The sequence below is a fragment of the Sphaeramia orbicularis genome, chromosome 13 (assembly GCF_902148855.1).
Source record: "Sphaeramia orbicularis chromosome 13, fSphaOr1.1, whole genome shotgun sequence".
Lineage (NCBI taxonomy): Eukaryota > Metazoa > Chordata > Actinopteri > Kurtiformes > Apogonidae > Sphaeramia > Sphaeramia orbicularis.
Window position 1 is genome coordinate 30,786,371 of NC_043969.1, and position 4,172 is coordinate 30,790,542.

At 37.8% G+C, this 4,172-nt stretch overlaps 1 protein-coding gene across 1 annotated transcript; it reads right to left on the reverse strand.

Annotated features, from left to right (window-relative positions):
- Positions 1-270: 270 nt before the first annotated feature.
- On the reverse strand, positions 271-3,935 carry LOC115431130 (zona pellucida-like domain-containing protein 1). Its single transcript, XM_030151370.1, has 10 exons — positions 3,823-3,935; positions 3,508-3,734; positions 3,143-3,327; positions 2,949-3,021; positions 2,759-2,856; positions 2,047-2,127; positions 1,765-1,936; positions 1,553-1,646; positions 553-579; positions 271-407 (listed from the first exon to the last, which is right to left on the reverse strand). Exons 1-10 carry the CDS (start codon positions 3,920-3,922, stop codon positions 271-273), a joined length of 1,194 nt encoding a protein of 397 aa, XP_030007230.1. The 5' UTR covers positions 3,923-3,935.
- Between the last annotated feature and the right edge of the window lie 237 nt (positions 3,936-4,172).

Genomic DNA, 4,172 nt, shown 5'->3' on the forward strand with positions numbered 1-4,172 from the left:
TACACAATTATTGTACAGGCTGTGCATCCTCATCTCCACAGTAATAAACTATGTGACTGATTCCGATTATTAAGTTGCACATCTAAATCACCTTGTTATGAAGCTACATTTGTGAAACTGAAAACAACAGAACAGTGTGAATGACAGTAGGATGCTTATGACTCTTGCTTCTCAAGGCTGGTTTGTATTTCTGTAGCTTTGTAGATGATGAAGTACTGCACAGGCAGTCTGGGAGAGAGCTGAAAGTCTCCACTCTCAGTCAGGCGATTGTTACTTAATTAGTGGTTTTCTTGGTCTGATGAAAAAGAAAAAGTAAGCAGACATGCCGATGAGGAGGACAGCGAGGATGCTGATGCAGATGATAATAGCCACCACAGGTTTGCTGTAGTTGTCCTCTGGTCCCTTTGCTATCAGAGAATAACAGAGATTAGAGATTAGAACACGTCTTGTGGGTACAGTGTATCTACTGACCAATCTTAAAGTTCATAAAGGTAAATCTGCTGCCAGTCATTGATCAAGACACACAGATGAAACATTAATGCAGAGTCTTACCATTACTAGAAGAGGCCAGAAAAGCTTCTGAAAAAATCAGACCAAAAGAGTAAAGAAAAACATCACATCGCAGTAGCACCAATAATAAAAAATATCAATGTATCTTCTTGAGACCCAGCAAGAATTTCATGGCTTACTTAATCCATAAAGACCCACTGCTAGATTTGTCGCAGTTCCCAATTGATTTTTTTCTCTTTATTTAACCTTTCTTAAGTGATTTATCACCATTTATTCTAATATTATCATCTGAATTTTGCATTTTTTCAGTGAAAATCAGGTATTTTCCCCCATTGTATTTACTGATCATGTAGATGTTCATAAAAGTTCAGATTAAAGTTGAGGGTCATTAAATCAGAAATAGAGAAAACTTAAGAAAAAGTGAATATTTCAGCAAAGACATTAGCCTGTTAACTGAACATAAACCAAGTGTCTCCATCCACTGTCATTTGTCAGACCCCATGGGTTTTACTAGTGAATCAGTGTTATAGAAGATGACAGTGTTTCCACGTTCACTACGGAGCCTCTGAACATCCAAATGGGTCATATCTGATGACCATGAAAAGATGAAAAACTGCATTTTACACCAATTATTTACATGTATTGATAGGTTTAGTGGATCAATAGTATTACAGAGTTTAAATCAGTAGATGGTTTTAGTCGTCAGTGGATGTGTGGGTCTTTATGGGTAAAAGAAAAAAAATCCATAAGAAAATAATGAATGTATCTGAAAAAACTGTTGCATTACACTATTTCTAATCACAACAATTATGTCAAGTAAAAATCCCGAAACTTTTGCTTTTCTGAGTTTCAGGAGGATATCATTACTTTATATGTCAATCTTGCATAAAAAAACAGTTTCAGTTATACTCAAATTTGCACATTGCAACACCTATATTGTTTACAGCCATGTTTAACAGTAGCATGTTAGCATACCAGTATATTATTTCAAAATTAGGATTCTAGTGTCATTATTCACCAGGTACTGTGTGGCTTTTCTCACCTTGCTTGTTAACATTAATGGCAGGTGAGGAGACTGTAGCATTGGCTGAAACAGTCTGGGCCTCTCTCCGTCTCCTGTTTGTGTTGTCGCAGTTCTGTTCAGGATAAATGAGAAGTAAACAAGCATTAGGTATCAACAGGAAACCAGGTGGATATTTAGAATCCCTCTGATGCTTGCACTTCTCGGCCAAAGTCAGTTCAGGTGTGACTTACAGGCTTCAGACTGCTACATGTGTTGACTTCACAGAGTCTGGTGACACAGTGCAGGTAGAAAGTGGAGACTGTCAAATTCTGGTCTTCTACAAATCTGAAGGCTTCAAATGAGAACCGAGCGATCTGAGATTCCCCGTTAATTTCCACTTTTGTCTGGGCGTCACGTGTACACCTTGTAAGAGAAAGACATGGGTCATGTAACTATATGTGAAAGAGAAAACAAAGCAAGGAGTTGAGTGTCAGTGTAAGTGAACACTACAACACTTTATATACAGGACTCACCCAACAAAAAGGTCATAATAGGTGTTTAGGTCAGGATGTGGCCTCTTTGAAGCATAGCACCTGTCCAGCAGCACATTGAACCTACAAGGATAAAAAGATAGAATTAGATTTGGTTTTTCTTATATAAAATACAATAGTGAAAAGAAACTTCCGAGAAACTGAGGTCCCAGAAGAACATAACCACAATACACCAGGAAGATCCAAACTGAGGTAGGTGTCTTTTAGATTACTGTAGGTGTATCAGATGTCAAACTCCAGTTTTAATCCCTTTTGTTCGCTAAATAAGCATTTGTCTGTGAGCCATGCCATCAGTGTTACTGAAGGCACATTTCTTCAAAACTTGGACCTGAAAGTAGTCAATGTGGTCACCCTCGGGAAAATACTAAAATTACCTGGGTACAGGCCTGTGGTAGATGTGGGTCAGAACCCATCATCAAAAATGTAGATGCATCCTTTAAAAATTAAAGCGAGAATCAAGTTCATTTTTGGTCTTTCAAAAAGAAAAGGTCAAGTATTGATCTTTGAAGTCTGTATATCTGGTAGCTTGACGTGGATGTTGACCTATTGAATTTCAATTTCACAATAATGGAATATGAAGTTGAACCAAATTTGTACCTGAACCAAAATTAGCCAGGTACAGGCCTGGGGTAGATTTGGGTCAGGGCCTATTGTTATAAACAACAAAAGAGAGAAAACTTTCAGAACTATTTACTTGTTTGTTAGATTGGTAGCCACCACAGCAACATAAATCTTGGTCTTCAAGTCAAGTCCGTTTTCAGGGACTAGAAGCATTTCGTCATAGTCTGCATCCTGTTTAAAAGAGATAGAGAAACAAAGACAAACAGTAGAGTTAAGAACAGGTTGATTTTTCTTCCAAATTCCCAATTTAGATCAGGTCTTACTCGGTAGAGCAGCAACCTCAGTGTACTGATGAAACTACCATTGTTGTCATTTATGGCTAGAGTCACACCAGATCTATTGAAAATAAATAAAAAACATATTTAGTTATTATTCTTATTTTTATCACATTTATTCAACTATTATTAATCTGACTCTGATTATATCATGCTTGCAGATGTATTGGTGACATACTCACACGCCCAGTTGAGTGTTGTTGAGAAGATACTGCATAGGGTAGAGGCAGGAGAACTTGTACAGAATTTGTGGACGATAGGTTATCATACCCGCAGAGGGGTCTGAGGAGGTAACGGTGCCCGAAATGTTGACATCCTGGACATTTGAGAAGTCCGCAAACTGTCCAGTCCCTATCCCAGTTATGATCTGTTGAAAATGACCAACCACTTCAATCACTCTTGATTAAGAAATGATATGATTTTTAAAACTTCCTAATCTTTAAATCTTTTTACTTTTGTGTTCATATTATCTTCTCAGCAGTCACAAAACATACTTTACTATTAAATTAGATCACTGTGCCACTTTAAAGTGTCATTGTAACAATACCTTGAAGCTAGTCCCACAATTCTTAAGAGAAGTTTCATTTATGGGAAATCTGAAGTTTAATACTGGTGGGTCAGCGCTGAAGTTAGCAGTTCCAAAACACTCAGGTTTGGTGTACTTATTATTGAGGACCATCAGAGATTCGTTGTAAAGGGCTTGGTATATAGGACAAAGTAAGATGCTCAGGGCCATATGATCAGTCCCGCAGCTCACAGTTATGTCCGAATTTTCTGTGAGAAATAACAAAGTAAAATGTAAATTCAACTGCAATAAATTACTCAAAATTTACTAAATGAAACATTAAAGACAATGACAAACCTGGAGGTCTGTTTGTAACACTAGAGGTGCAAGATTCTGGTGCTTGGGCCTTAATCCTCACAATTAGGCCAAGCTGATACAGAAGGACGACCAGCCACATTGTTCTGAGTGTCGAACTAGAAGGAAACAGCAGGACAATGGGATCCAAAGCATTCAACATGTTCTTTCAAATGGAAGCCTTTGAGGGCAGACTTTTCAAAAATGGCCAAGACTCTGACGTCAAAGATGGCATATCAAGAAATTAGCATCCCACAAAGGTGTTAGGCTCAATACAGTTATTTACGGCCATTGTGCAACAAACTGAGCTGCTGTACAAAGAAAATCATGTTTCTACCTTGTCATGATTCTAG